The 14,825-nt window shown below is 35.2% G+C and overlaps 1 protein-coding gene and 1 non-coding gene across 4 annotated transcripts in view; both read right to left on the minus strand.

Annotated features, from left to right (window-relative positions):
• Nucleotides 1-14,825, minus strand: part of MALRD1 (MAM and LDL receptor class A domain containing 1) — an 824,069-nt gene that overhangs the window by 203,916 nt on the left and 605,328 nt on the right. For all 3 annotated transcript variants that reach the window (XM_058681758.1, XM_058681759.1, XM_058681757.1), the window contains one exon: nucleotides 3,150-3,307. In XM_058681758.1, the coding sequence (XP_058537741.1) occupies nucleotides 3,150-3,307 (158 nt within the window). The remainder of the gene's footprint in view (nucleotides 1-3,149; nucleotides 3,308-14,825) is intronic.
• Nucleotides 8,119-8,221, minus strand: LOC131484153 (U6 spliceosomal RNA). The gene has a single exon (XR_009248064.1). It is a non-coding gene; the product is annotated as a U6 spliceosomal RNA (small nuclear RNA).

Here is a 14,825-nt window from a genome sequence, read left to right on the forward strand (position 1 = left end):
CTCCAGTTCCATCCATGTTGCTGCAAATGACAGGATTTCATTAGAGAAATCTTAATGTAGAGAACTGGTCACAAAGCATATGGAAAAGGTGAGAAATCACCAAGGAAATCATGAAGTATTCTAGGAACATAGTCTCACTTCTAAAACTAGAGTCAAAGGGAGGTAGTCACTGAAACTGAGTTGCTTAGAAGATGGAGTCTGGCAGCCACACTTAGTGGAGGGAGGGCTTGTCTGGGTCATAAATGGAATGCAGTTAGAAACTCAGCCTAGACAAAGGACATGAGAAAGGAGGGGAAGGGTAGAACAGGAGGAGGAGGAAGAGGAGGGAGAAAGGAGGAAGAGGGGGAGGAAAGGATACGGGGAGGAGAAAGGCCTGTCTAGTCTTCCTGCTCTCAGATCTTTGGCCAGTGCCTTCCACTGGCCAAACCCATGCAGGAAAGCAGAGAGCAAAGGAGCTTGGGAAGTGGAATTCTCTGGGATACAGAACAAAACACAGAAGGGCTAGGGATGCCTAGCGCTTAATACAATTACATAAAATTTGTGCGGACCAGAAAGCATCCTACCACAAACTACAATTTTAAATCTCTCTTAGGAGTGCCTTGCTATTTGTATTGCCTCCTAGGCTCTCTACTAAAAATCTTCACCTTAGGTATTTTCTTTGCCATATCCTTTCTAAAGGATTTATGTAATTAACTTAAGAAATAGTTTCAGGGGCACCTGAGTGGCTCAGTTGGTTAAGCATCCGACTTCGGCTCAGGTCATGATCTCACAGTTTGTGAGTTTGAGCCCCGCGTTGGGCTCTGTGCTGACAGCTCAGAGCCTGGAGCCTGCTTCAGATTCTGTATCCCTCTCTGGTTCTGTCCCTCCCCCACTCACGTTCTGTCTCTCTGTCAAGAATAAATAAACATTAAAAAATGTTAAAAAAAAGTTTCAGACGAGCATAATTATACCATGTGCTTCAGAACCACATACATATACATATATAAATATATAAATGTATATGTGTATATACACACACACACACACACACACACATATATATACACACAAGATTTTCCAGACCAATAGTTGACAAAGTGAGACTTTTCCTTATGCTCATCAGCGACATAAGGATACATCATGAAAACAATTTCTCTTAGATTTCTGTTACACTTAGGACTTTTCAGTAGCAAGTAACAAAAAGAGAATTTTATTGGCTCAGACACAGTAGGATCCAGGATTTGAACAGAGCAAAAACCATTCTGTTTCTTCCTCTTTCTTCAGTCAGAGTCCTTCTCTGGATTAGCTTCTTTCTCAATATCTCTCCCCACGTTGGGAAAGATGGCCTCCAATAACCCAAATCCAGCCTACAACCTTGTGCCTTATAATACAGAAGAAAGACAAATCCTCCTATCACCTGCACCAACTATTGGAGAAGGCTATGCCTTGAGTCAGCTGTCGGGGTGGGAAAAGCAACCTACAATGATGGTCAACCCTATCAAAACAATTTGTAGTACGGGAGGGTGATTTCTCCACAAGAGGCAGATGTCAGGCTTTATAATTTCCCCTATTCTTCTCAGGAGACCTGTCTGAAGATTACCTGGAGCATAAAAGCATTGCTACACTTACCTGCCGCTCTCTGGTTAGAAAAAACTATAGTCACCAAGAGCAAGGTCTCAAAAATCAAGACTTGAGGGCAATGTTTCTTTTCAAAGTTTACATATTTATAGAAACATGGCTAAAAGCAATGGGTAATGGAAATAGCTGTCTTAGGATTTCACATATGAATTTGGTGGTGGGGGGGGGGTCTTTTAGTCTGTAGTACTAACTAGCTGGTGAACAGCTACAAGAAATAAGGATGCTCTTGGGGCGCCTGGGTGGCTCAGTCGGTTAAGTGTCCGACTTCGGCTCAGGTCATGATCTCACGGTTCGTGAGTTCGAGCCCCACGTTGGGCTCTGTGCTGACAGCTCAGAGCCTGGAGCCTGCTTCACATCCTGTGTCTCCCTCTCTCTCTCTGCCCCTTCCCTGCTCATGCTGTGTCTCTCTCTGTCTCAAAAGTAAGTAAACATTAAAAAAAAAAAAGAAATAAGGATGCTCTTTTTGAATAAAGAGCATTTTAACATAAACAATAGACTAATCTACTGAGTTTTCATATATTGTATATAAAAACAATGAAAAAAAAAATCCAAAATCCTCACAAGATCTTCATTTACTCACCTTCTGAAACTGTTAATAATGAATCTCTCTCTGTTGTTTTTTACTGGTTTCTCTTTAGGAAAATAGACATCCATGTAGAATCAGTACAAATTCTCTATATTTTTACTTGAAAAGCTCTCTTTTCTATCAACGGCTAGTTTTTGTATTGTAAAATTGGGGAAAATACTCTACTTCATGAGGTGAATGGAAGAATCAAAAGGGAGAGTGCACACAAAGTTTAAATACCCAGCCTGAAAGATAGGAATCACTTACCAACTGCTATTGTTTACAAGGGACAATGTTTGAGATAAAGTCAATGATTCCAATTATATTTATTCAGACAACAGGTGGTTGTATAATTACAAAGCAATAATACCAGGTTCTGTGTTCTGATGTATAATCTTTCAATTAGAAATCAAGATTTCAAAATTGCTTCTGGCTGATTGAAAAGCTTGCTGATATTTCATATGATGAACTAAAAATGTAGCAACCTGCTTCTTCAAAGACATTTGTGTTTGAGGCAGATTCTTGTCTTAAATTAATCAAAAAGGGAGCAAGCCTACTGTTTTTAGGGTAAGCTGACATATGCTGAAGATCTTAAATGTCTTTGCCTTTACCTTGTTTGGGGAAGAAAATTCTTTTTATCATTATCCCTCCCATCACAGTTCTTCATTTTCCCTATCTAAATTGTTAGTAGAGGACGCATGCACAATATGCCCATACTCTTTTATCTCTAGATGATCTTTTAAATAGCATGCACCATAATTGAGTTCAGGTGGCAGCCATGAATGAGATAAATCTTGAATGAGATTAAGATGAATGACAGGACTGCTTGCCAAAGTCCCACTGTCCCAGAAAGAAACGAGAGATTAATGGAATCAGCATTGGTGTTGTGTGATTTAACAAGAAAAAACGTTTAAACACATTCTATGAATATTTCAGTGAAACAGAAATCTCTCCCTTCCTTCTGTACCTTTAATATCCCCATATTCCTGGGATCAACCATGTAGAACCAGAACCGAACAGTACACACTCCGAGGCTTGCTGGAAAGTACTGGGAAGTAGTGATTCTTGCCGTGTAGCCTTCTTTGGGGCCAGATGAGTTGACATACAGGAAGTGCTGGCCACTACCTTGAAACAGATGAATGCAACACTATCAGTACAATGATATGTGTTATAGCATGAGGAAGAATATATTTAAACCATGTGCAAATTTCACCCCCCCACACACAATTAAACACAACTCATTTTCTTTCTGTGGAGTCATATATCAATAGGGTTCAATTCTTTTGGACCAAAAAAGAAGAAAAAGAAAGTCACTACGATTATATGATTCACAAAATTCACCTCAATAGGTGACTCTTGAATTAAGTGATCAGATATTTCTGTTGACTCTGAAGGTCTATTCCTTTTCTTCTAATTTGCTCAAACCTGTCAGTTTCAAGTAAGTAAAATATTTTGTATGCTGTGAGTAGAGCAGGGACACAGGGTATTAGAGGCTGATTGGTACTGTATCTCATTTTCAGTTGCTCTGATTCCCACACTGATCAGAATAGTAGTGAATGTAATGGAGTACAGTAAAAAAACATATATATATATAATTCTAAAAGTAACCATACTATTTTTTTCTTAGTGATAACTTCTTTTCTCCTCAACTGCATCAGTATGTGAAATATCTCTTCATTTAAACACCAATGGATCTTTTTTTCTACAGACATCATTGTCATAATTCATCATAGCTGCTATTCCTTTCATGGCTTTTACTATGAAAGAATGAAAAAAATATATATATATATAAGTATAAATATATATATATATAAGTATAAATATATATATATATATACACACATACACCTTTATATAACCTATATAACCTATATATAAATATATATAATATAAATATATATAAATATATATAAATATATATATATATATATATATATATATATATATATATATATATACCTTTTCTTAGGTTAAATATTTGTAGCTTTAAATCAAAGCTATTAAAATATTTTCCAATTAAAGGTATTCCTTTTTTCCTGTGACATTTTAGTATTGTTACTGAGATACATGGTTTCAAACCATGAATTGTGAATTAATAGTACAAGAGGCTTCTGTTATGAAGCTTTTCTATTTAAGAGCTGGTTGTCAGGTAAATTTAGTACCCTCTGAGGAATCAGTATGTTAGTTACCTTTATCTGCCCCAACACTGAATTCTTCAATGGAAGGAACACTCATGCATTACACCCTTGAATAGAGTTAAAAATAGAAGTAGCCAGAGTGAATTGCAGAGGAGAGTTAGGTGACCACATTCGCACCAACTGATGCCCTGAGTTTCTGCCTGTTCGTGTTCATAGAGAACATTATTTCACCATATGGATTGTTGGTAAATACAAATATGTGGCAAATGAGACAGCCTGGTTGTAGTCCTCATACGGCCTAAATAGAGATGAAAGCCTTAAGGGATTGCTTGATCTTGTGCCCATTAAAAAAAAGTAATAATAATGGGCTATATGTTTTTGAGCAGTTTTAAGCTTAAAGGAAGTTGAAAGGAATCACAGAGTTCTCTATACTCCCTCCTCCTCCTCCTCCTCACTACCACATGTAATTCGCCTATTATTAACACCTTGCATTAGTGCAGTACATTTGTTACAGTTAATGAATGAGCCAACATTGATGCATAATATTAAGTAAAGTCCATAGTTTACATTAGGGTCCATTCTTTCCCTTGTGTATTCCACGGACTTTGACAAATTTATAATGACATGCATCCACCATTACAGTACCTGTGTTCCACCTCTTCATCTTTTCCTCCCTCTCTCCCCACCAAACACCTGGCAACTGATCTTTCAAGTATATCCATTGTTTCATCTTTTTATTCTGCCATATAGTTGGAATTATACAGTATGTAGCCTTTACAGTCAGCTTCTTTCACTTAGCAATATGCATCTAAAGTTTTTCCATATCTTCTTGTGGCTTGCTAGCTCATTTCTTTTTATCACAGACTGAATAATACTCCTTTGTATAGATATACCTCTGTTTGTTTATTCATTCACCTATGAAGAACATCTTGGTTTCTTCTAAGCTTTAGCAATGATGAATAAAGCTCTGAGAGCCACGGTGTGCACATTTCTGTGTAAACATAAGTTTTCAATTCGTTTGTGTATATAATAAGGAGCACAAGTATTGGATCTGATAGTAAGAGTATGTTTAGTTCTGTAAAAAACTGCCAACTTGTCTTCCAAAGTTGGCTGTACCATTCTGCACTCCCATGAACAATGAAGGAGAGTCCTCATTCCCCTTTATCCTCATCATCATTTGGTGTTGTCCGTGTTCTGGATTGCAGCCACTGTAATAGGTATGCACTGGTATCTCATTTTCATTTCAACTTGCATTTTCCTGATAACATCTTGTCACCATTTTTGTTCTTATACTTCTCTGCCACTTGTATATGTTCTTCAATAAGGTATGTGCTCAGATCTTTAGTCTATGCTTTATTGGGGTTGTTTTTTTATTGTTATGTTTAAGCATTCTTTTTACATTTTGGGCACAGTGCTTTCTCAGATATGTGTTTGCAAATTTTCTCCCAGTTGCTGTCTTATCTTTTATTTTTTCTTAACAGTGTCTTATACAGACCAGAAGTTTTCATTTATTTTTTTTTCCAATTTTGAGAGAGAGAGAAAGAGTGCATGTGAGCAGGGGAAAGGGGTGGAGGGAGTGAGAGAAAGAATCCTAAGGAGGCTCCATGCTCCTTGCAGAGCCTGACATAAGGCTTGATCCCACGACTCTGGGATCATGACCTAAGCCAAAATCAAGAGTTGGATGTTCAACTGACTGAGTCACCCAGGTGCCCCTAGAAATTTTACTTTTAATGAAGTCCAACTCACAAACTCTTTTTCATTCACAACTGTGGTAATGCATCTGAAAAATCATCACCAAACCCAAAGACACCTAAATGTTCTCCAATTTTGTCTTTTAGGAGTTTTATAGTTTTACATTTTACTTTTAGGTTTATAATCCACCTTGGTTAATTTTCATGAAAATTTTAAGTTCTGTGTCAAGATTTTTTTTTTTTTTTTGGCATATGGATGTTCGGTTGTTTCAACACCATTTGTTGAAAAGACAATACTTTCTCTATTGAATTACCTTTGTTCCTTTGTCAAATATCAAATGATCCTATTTGTGTAGGTCTATTTCTGAGCTCTCTGTTCCATACCTTTTATCTATTTGTCTATCATTTTGCCAATATCACGCTGTCTTGATTACTATAGCCTTATGGTAAGTCTTGAAATAAGGTATTATAACTCCTCCAGCTTTGTTTTTTAACTCCAATAGTGTGTTGGTTATTTTGGGTCTTTTGTCTCTCCATGTAAACTTTGAAGTAAGTTTATTGATATCCACAAAATTGTGTGCTAGAGTTTTGATTGGAATTACATTATATGTATACATCAAATCAGGAAGAATTGATATCTTCAAAATATCCATTCTTCCTATCCATGAACATGGAATGCATTCCTATTTATTTAGATATTCTTGGTGAGTGAAACCATATGGTATTTGTCTTTCTTTGATTGACTTACTTTGCTTAGCATAATATATTCTAGCTCCATCCATGTCATTGAAAATGGCAAGATTTCATTCTTTTTGATGGCTGAGTAATATCCCATTCTGTGTGTGTGTGTGTGTGTACACACAAACCACATCTTCCTTTTCCATTCATGAATTGATGGACATCTGGGCTCTCTCCATAGTTTGGTTTTGTTGATATTGCTGCTGCTGTAAACACTCGGGTGCAGGTACCCCTTTGAATCTGTATTTTGTATCCCCTGGGCAAATACCTAATAGTGCAATTGCTGGATCATAGCATAGTTCTATTTTAGTTTTTGGAGGAAACTCCCTACCTCCAGAATGGTTGCACCAGTTTTCATTCCCACCAACAGTGCAAGAGGGTTCCCCTTTCTCTACATCCTGGCCAAAACCTATTGTTTCTTGTGTTCTTAATTTTAGCCAATCTGACAGGTGTGTGGTGATATCTCATTGTGGTTTTGATTTGTATTTCCCTGATGATGAATTATGTTGAGTGTGTTTTCATGTTCCTCTTAGCCATCTGGATGTCTTCTTTGGAAAAATGTCTGTTCATATCTTCTGCACATTTCTTAACTGGGTTGTTTATTTTTTGGTTGTTGAGTTTGACAAGTTCTTTATAGATTTTGGATACTAACCATTTATTAGAGATGTCATTTGCAAATATCTTCTCCCATTCCATAGGCTGCCTTTTAGTTTTGTTGATTGTTTCCTTTGCTGTGCAGAAGCTTTTTATCTTGATGAAGTCTCAATAGTTCATTTTTTGCTTTTGTTTCCCTTGCCTTCGGTGTCGTGTCTAGTAAGAAGTTGCTGCAGCTGAGGTCAAAGAGGCTGTTGCCTGTGTTCTCCTCTAGGATTTTGATTGTTTTCTGTCTCACTTTTAGGTCTTTTCCATTTTGAATTTATTTTTGCGTATGGTGTTAAGAAAGTGGTCCAGTTTCATTCTTCTGCATGTTGCCATCCAGTATTCTCAACACCAATGGCTGAAGAGAGTGTCTCTTTTCCATTGGATATTCTTTTCTGCTTTTTGCTGAAAATGAGTTGACCATATAGTTGTAGGTTCATTTCTGGACTTTCTATTCTGTTCCATTGATCTATGTGTCTGTTTTTGTGCCAGTACCATACTGCCTTGCTGACTACACAATTGAAATATATTTAAAATGTACATGATGATTTGATACACGTACACACTGTGAAAAGATTCCCACAACTGAGTTAATTCACACATCCATCCATCACCAAACATATTTATTATGTGTGTGTGTGTGTGTGTGTGTGTGTGTGTGAATACTTAAGATATACTCTCGCAGCAAATTTCAAATATATAATATGGTATTATCAATGATAGTCACCATAAAAATATGGAATATATATATCATGAATTCATGTGTCATCTTTATGTAGGGACCATGCTAATATTCTCTGTTTCATTTAAATTTTACTCTGCTGCAGAAGCAAGCACTGAAGATATTCTTTATCAAGTTAAGCGCGTTCACCTTAATTCTTAGTTTACTGAGGTATTTTATCACAAATGAATGTTGGATTTGGTCAAATGCTTTTTTCTGCATTTATTGATATGACCATTACATTTTTCTGCTTTACTCTGTTGATGTAATGGATTAAACTAATTGCATTTCAAATATTAAACCAGGCTGACATACTTGGAATAATTCCCACTTGGTTGTGCTGCACATATTTGTTTTCATTAGATTCGATTTGCTAATATTTTGTGGAGAATTTTTGCATCTGTGTTAATGAGAGATATTAATTTTTAGTTCTCCTTTCTTGTAAGGCCTTTGTTTTTGATTTGAAATGCTGGTCTTATAGAATAAGGACAGAAATGTTCCCTTTGTTTGTATTTTCTGGAATATATATAGGTGGTATAATTTCTTCTTTAAATGTTTGGGAGAATTCACCAGTGAATCCATTTAAGTCTAGTGCTTTCTGATTTGGAAGATTTTTAATTATGTATGCAATTCTTTATTAGATACAGGGTTGCATCAGATTATCTATTTCTCATGTGAATTTGGTAGATTGTGTCTTTGAAGGAATTAATCTACTTAGATTATCAGATTTGTGGGCATACAGTTGTACATAATATTTCTCTATTATCCTTTTAGTGCCCATGGGTAGGTAGTGATGGTTTACCGTTTATTTCTGATAATTACAAATTTTTTAAAATTTATTTTTAGTTTGTATGGCAAGAAGCTCTTCAATTTTATTAATCTTTTCAAATAACTAGCTTTTGGCTTTGATTTTCTCTATGATTTTATGTTATTTTATTTTATTTTATTTTAAAGTTCAAGATTTAATTTAAATTCTAGTTAGTTAACATATAGTGCAATATTAGTTTCAGGAGTAGGATTTAGTGATTCATCACTTACATATAACACCAAGTGCTCATCACAAGTGCCCTCCTTAATACTCATCACCCATTTAATCTATCCTCTCACTCACCTCCACACCTGTACCCCTCAGTTTGTCCTCTATAGTTAGCAATCTATTCTATGGTTTGCCTCTCTCTCTTTTTCCCCCTGTGCTCATCTCTTTCATTTCTTAAATTCTACTTGGGTGAATCATATGATATTTGTCTTTCTCTGAGTTATTTTGCTTAGCATAATACACTCTAGCTCCATCCACATCATTGCAAATGGCAAGATTTCATTCTTTTCATGGCTGAGTAATATTGTTATATATATATATATATATATATATATATATATATATATATATATATATAAATGTATGTATATACACACACAACTTCTTTATCCATTCAACAGTTGATGGACATTTGAACTCCTTCCGTATTTGACTACTGTTCATAATTCTGCTATAAACATCACGGTGCATGTGCCCCTTCAAATCAATATTTTTGTTCCTTTGGATAAATACCTAGTAGTACAATTTCTGGATCATAGGGTAGTTCTATTTGTAACTGAGGAACCTCCGTACTGTTTTCCAGAGTGGCAGCACCAGTTTGCATGTCCACTAACAGTTTAAGAGGGCTCTCCTTTCTCCACATCCTTGAAGAACAACTGTTGTTTCCTGTGCTGTTAATTCTAGTCAATCTGACAGGTATGAGGTGGTATCACATTGTAATTTTGATTTGTATTTCCCTGATAATGAGTGATGTGGAGCATTTTTTATATGTCTGCTAGCCATCTGGATGTCTTCTTTGGAAAAATGTCTATTCATATCTTCTGCTCATTTCTTAACTGGATTATTTTGTGATTTCCTGATTTCAGCTTTATTAATTTCTACTTTAATTTTTATTACTTCTTTTCTTCTGCTTATTTTGGATTTAAATTACTCTTATTTTCCTAGTTTCCTAAGTACAGATTACTGATTTTTATATCTTTCTTCTAATATATGCATTCAATGCTAAAAATTTCCCTCTATACACCACTTTCACTGGATCCCACACATTTGTATAAGTTGTATTTGCTTTTTTATTTAATTCACAATATTTCAAAATTTCTCTTGAGATGTTTTTCTTTGACTCATGTTATTTAGAAGGCTACTTGTTTAATCTTCAAGTATCATGGAATTTTCCAGTTATATTTCTGTTATTGATTTCTACCTTAATTCCAGTGTGGTCTGAGAGCACACATTTAGGATTTAAGTTTGTTAAGTGTGTTTTATGGCCCAAATGTGGTCTATCTTGGTGAATGTTTCATGTGAACTTGAGTGGAATGTATATTCTGCTATTGTTGGATGAAGTATTCTATAGATGCCGAAAATATCCGGTTGATTGATGGTGTGGTTCAGTTTAACTATGTCCTTACTGATTTCTGCTTGGTAGCCCGTTTACTGACAGAGGGGTGTTGAAGTCTCCATCTATAATAGTGGAGTCATCTATTTCTCCTTGCAGTGCTATTAGGTTTTTTTTGTGTGTATTTTGAAGGTCTGATGTCACGTGCTTACACCATGAAGGGTGTTTGGTCTTCTTAGAGTAATGACCTTTTTATCATTTTGTAATCCCCACCTTTATCCCTGATAATTCTCCTTCCTCTGAAGTCTTCTTTGTCTGAAATTAACATGGCCACTGCTACTTTCTCTTTATTAATGTTGACATACTACACCTTTTTCCATTCTTTCATTTTTTCCCCCATTCTTCACCTTTAATTTACCTATGTATTTATACTGCAAGTGGATTTCCTACTGATGATGATATGTGGTTCTTTAGTTTTGTTTTGGCTTCATCTTCTCTGTCTCAGTCTTTTAACTGGTGAATATAGATCAGCAACATTTAAGCTGATTATTGAGATAGTTGGAATTAACATTTACCTTATTTGTTTATTATTTGCGAATCACTGCTATTGTTCTGTTGTTGTTGTTGTTGTTCACTCTTTTTTGGTCTTCTCTGAATTTAATTGAGCATATGATTTCATTTTTTATCATCTCTTATTCATACCAATTGTTTATAACCTTTTTAAACTTTTTCTAGTGGTTGAGAGTGGGTTTGCAATATACATTACAATTAACCCAAGTTCTCTTTAAAATATCACTATGCCACTTCATGAACAGTACAAGAAACAACAGACTTTCCCAGTAATCTCTCCCATCTCTTAAACATTATTGGGTATTTCTTCCCTGAGGTCAGTTAGGTGCTGGTAAAATAGCTTCTCTTGAAGGCAGGCTTTGTTATGAAGTACAGAATGCTCTGGGAAATTTTCAGAATGGCTATTCTTCCCCTCCACTTTCTGAAAGTAGAAAGGACTTTCCTCTTATCCTCACTGTGAGAAACTAATAAGACTCCTGAAATCAAAACTGAGAAAAGTGTGGGGGCTCCCTAACACTGAATCCCCCTGGACTATCTCTCCAACTTATCCACATTGAGACTGCAGCAATCCATTGGTTACAGTTTAGGATTTCTTGCCCCATACTGACTCCTGTAGAGGTTTCTGTTCATGGGTGCCTCCTCCAGTAAGTTGTGATTTTCTGTTTCCACCTTCTCATCTCCAAGCTGGGGATTGTGGTTTGCCTTGAGACCTCAATTTTCTAATAAATCTAAAAAAAGTTGTTGATTTTAGTTAATTCAGCCTTTTTATTATTTTTTCGTATTAGGAAGAAGGGAATAATGACTTCCAAACTCCTTAAATGCCAGACTGGACACTGGAAGAAACTTGCATCTATTTTTTTTTTTTTAAGTTCCTTACTGAAAATATTTTCTTCACTTAGAACGCTTCATAAAGTCTGGAAAAATAAAAAAAAAATCAAGAAAAATAACCAAGGAACATGACATGTGAATTATTGCTGCAAGATTTTCCTCAATATAAAATAGTGGTGGAAACAAGTTGAAAATTTTCCTGGCTTGCATGAGTGAACTGTTTTCTGTCCTCACTGTTTTATGAAACACATGTACTAACAAATATTGGATTAGGAAAATTGTACACAATTTTTAGTGCAGCCACAGAAAGGTATTCTTTCCTATTTCTTTCCAAAGATGTCATATGTTTGTTTTCTTATTTGGAAAATGAAAACATACACATGGCATGCACAGCCTAGATACACCTAGACTCTGTCTGTCAAATCTACTAAAAACTATGGCTTATTCATTAAGAACATCCATTCTTTAAATCTATGCTGTCTTTGATTAAATAAGAACATTTAAATGTTCCCTCATTTTATTGCCTTTTACACCCTTAAGGATTCCCAATGCATCTGGAATACAATATCAGACAAATTTTACAACATTATCCTGAATAAGGATAATACAGAATAGCCCAACTAGCTCAATTATAACTTTACTTATATAGTTAAAGCATATCATGGAATCTACTCATCCTATTTTGGGTATGAAGAAATAGCCCTGACCTAATTCCAAATAAGGCAAATTACCTTTAAGTATGTTTGTATAAAACTGCATTTCATAGCTCAGCTCTTAATTAGTATGACATACATAATGAGAACTAATATACTTCTATCTCAAAAGCAAATCATGTATAACTCAGACTTTAAATATATATCTTTCCATGCTTTACTGCTAACCTGATGTTGAAAATCAAATAGAGCAATGGGAAAAGAAATGATTGTGTTCATGGGCACAAATTTAATCTGTTTTAAAAATTAGGAATTCTGGTTTAAAACCTTGCATTTTGGTAAATTTCTTCCTTTAATTGCATAAATGCATTAACCTTTCACTAACTCAGATGTCTCTTTTGAATAATTTTAATCATGTGATATTTATTTTTAAAAGGTAGGTTTTACGTTTGCATGGCAACCCGAATGCAGTCTACCCGAATTCTCCATCCTTTGTCACTGCCTATGGGCTCCTCATGTAACTCTGGTCCCAGCATCCTCAGGGTCTCAGTAATTTTTTCATGGCACCCCAGGTGGGAAGCAATATTTTGGTTTTGTTTATTAAGTGAGTAAGTCCAAACGACTTAATACTTGTTAATATTCTAACAACACTGCAGGCATTTGAAAGACTAATACACACAGATTGAAAAAAAAAAAAAAATCATTCCTAAATAACTACAATCACTTGCCCCTGGAGAGTGTACTTATTAGGCATGGCCTGAACTCTCAATCCTTGAAATCAAAGTGAACATCACCACCTTTATTTCCTATCTCACTCTTATTTTCCCAAGTACTTACTTTTATCATAGTAACTACTGAAAACCAGCTTGGTAAAGATATGACGCCATTGAAAGGAATGTAGAACAATGTAATGTTTGCATTTAGGGCTGTATCATACATACGAACTTAATGTAAAAAAAAAAAAGTAAATTCACTGGGGATGATAATAATCCATCCATTCACTGCAGTATATTTATTTCAGCACAAGACAAACAGTGTTATGTAAGACTCAGCATCAAAGGCAGCAATTCCGATTATTAGTTAGGGGACTCTGGGTGAGTTTTCAAAGTCTACTCCACCTAGCCTCGTCTAATTTGCATATTCAATTTGGTCTAATAAAATCCTGCAGTCAAACACAAAAATTACCAAAGTTAGTTCCTGGCTGATGTATTAATGCATGCAAATGTGAACTTTTATCCATCTTAAAATTTAAGAATACAAAACTATGCCTGGCAATTTAGAAGCAACCATTGCAAATATAGTCATTGTGGATTTTTAATTCTAGAACTCTAGCATATCCAAGCTTGGTTTTGTAAGGGGAATGGATGTGTTGCAATGCCGTATTTTTTCTTCAGAATCATAAAGGTGAAAAGTTGCTTAGCCTCTTGAAATTATTAATAGAAATCTATGAATTATCCAGGAACTATGTACTGTATCACAAAGTTATAAAAGCTTACATTGAATTATATTTTCAGAAATAGACTCATTTTTTATCTAGCACACTCAGACTAGACCCACTTTCAAACATTTATAAACTTTCAGTTGCTCCATTGAGAGCCACCTATTTATATATGTAGCAAAATCCTTGGGGAAGGTCAATCTAGCTTCCCACACAAAGTTCCGAATTTGTTAAAGCAGATAATAAAGCTTAAAAGTCTCAACTGCCACAACATATTTAGGATTTAATGGTAAATCATTGAACCACTTGACTTTATCTATATGTGACTCTGGAATGATCAACCACCTTCATTTCCTATACTAACTACATTTATTTTCCCCAATGCTTACTTTTCCCAACATTCATGAAATACACTTCTATGGAAGCAGAATTTTTTGATTGTTGGTTTGAGGCAGTTTTACAGCTTTCGGCTGGCCATTTTAAAAGTTACTTAATTCTGACATATTGTATCAGAAAGTGTTCACTTAGGTTTGTAAAACTGGAATTAAATACTGCCAGATGTAGTACTCTGGAATGTGGGCATTTATTATCCATGTCTGAATGTTACCTCTCTCTACACTCAGCCTCCTGACATTTTCTTTACATTTCAGTGTAATATTTCAATTTGCTTGTACAGGTTTTAGGATTACAAATTCTTAAGATTCCTAGTGTACAGATTTTATATGTCAGATCTTAATTAGTTAAAATCAGGCACTGGATGGAAATTTCTCATTAATATGCAATTTTTACCTTAAAAGCTCTAAAGAATTACACACATTTTAAAAAACTGGGGCCACTTTGTGTGAGATAGTGTAAATT

This window comes from Neofelis nebulosa, chromosome 8 (genome assembly GCF_028018385.1).
Source record: "Neofelis nebulosa isolate mNeoNeb1 chromosome 8, mNeoNeb1.pri, whole genome shotgun sequence".
NCBI lineage: Eukaryota > Metazoa > Chordata > Mammalia > Carnivora > Felidae > Neofelis > Neofelis nebulosa.